A 1047-nucleotide genomic window follows, 5' to 3' on the forward strand; every position below is an offset into this window, starting at 1 on the left:
GATGCTCAATAAATACTCCTTTACTCATTACAACGTAATGGGCTGTAGCTAGAAGACTCCTTTCTTTCTACATGATTCACCATCCCATTTTCTTTTGTCTCTTCTTCACTTCGAGAATGGTCTTGTGTGTGCTTTAGTTTCTGAATCTGTAAAATAGATCCAATGCTTAGTTACCTAGTAAAAGGCAGGTGAGAATCTATGTGAATAGTTTTCTTAAATCTCTTCTAAGACTTAAGACACTTCAGGAATGAGATATATGAGATCCTATGCCAACAGATGATTTTTATCTTTACAAGGACCCACAATCTGGGCAATGAGCACAATGAGAAATTAAGAAAATAGCACACTTTTATGACTGTCATTTCACATTCACTCAAATCTGAACTGGAATGCCACAAAAACAACTCCCTGTTAGCCCAGAGGAGAAAAAAAAAAAAAAAAAAAAAAAAAAAAAAAAGGGGAATTTAGATTAGTCACAAAGAAGTCCCCCCGCCTGCCTGCAAAAGCTGAAGCGTTAAAACTGACAGAGTCCTCTCTGCTGGTTCAATTGCCTTTCATCTCTGGTCCTGGGACCTCTGTGTATCTTCTGATTGATACTCTTTGTTTCACCTTCATCTCCTCTTTTGTGGGGAAGAAGTCAGCAAGAGGGTCCTCTTGCTGCAGCTTTCATCTTCACTGCATCCAGAGTGGGAAGATGGAAAGGGCCCAATCCTTGGACGAGAATGTGGGAAATGTGCCAAGGCTGAAATTTGGGAGGAACAAGCTATTGCTGGTGGCCTCTGTGATTCAGGGGCTGGGGCTCCTGCTGTGCTTCACCTACATCTTCCTAAACTATGCTTCTCAGGTAAGATGCACCACCAGGCACTTCTCCCCTCTAGTTCGTGCTGATAGAAGCTCCAACAGCTACAAACCGTCATTTGGAAATGATCTGACGCCAAAATTGTTAGAAGCGTTTTTTTTTTTTTTTTCTCCTCCGCAATTGTAAAGTGTGGTCAAACACCCTTCTGTCTCTCCTTTCCTTCCCTCTTTTTGGTGGTGGCAGTGACA

General features: G+C 41.8%; 1 protein-coding gene across 1 annotated transcript in view; it reads left to right on the top strand.

The window, feature by feature from the left end:
* The first annotated feature begins 694 nt into the window (after positions 1 to 694).
* The window catches only part of TNFSF4 (TNF superfamily member 4), a 26228-nt gene continuing 25875 nt past the window's right edge, over positions 695 to 1047 (top strand). The window contains exon 1 of the mRNA XM_007947131.1: positions 695 to 844. Coding sequence (XP_007945322.1) covers positions 695 to 844 — 150 coding nt within the window. The remainder of the gene's footprint in view (positions 845 to 1047) is intronic.

This window comes from Orycteropus afer, unplaced genomic scaffold (genome assembly GCF_000298275.1).
Source record: "Orycteropus afer afer isolate SDZICR_OR568_19922 unplaced genomic scaffold, OryAfe1.0 scaffold00175, whole genome shotgun sequence".
In the NCBI taxonomy this organism is placed as follows: domain Eukaryota; kingdom Metazoa; phylum Chordata; class Mammalia; order Tubulidentata; family Orycteropodidae; genus Orycteropus; species Orycteropus afer.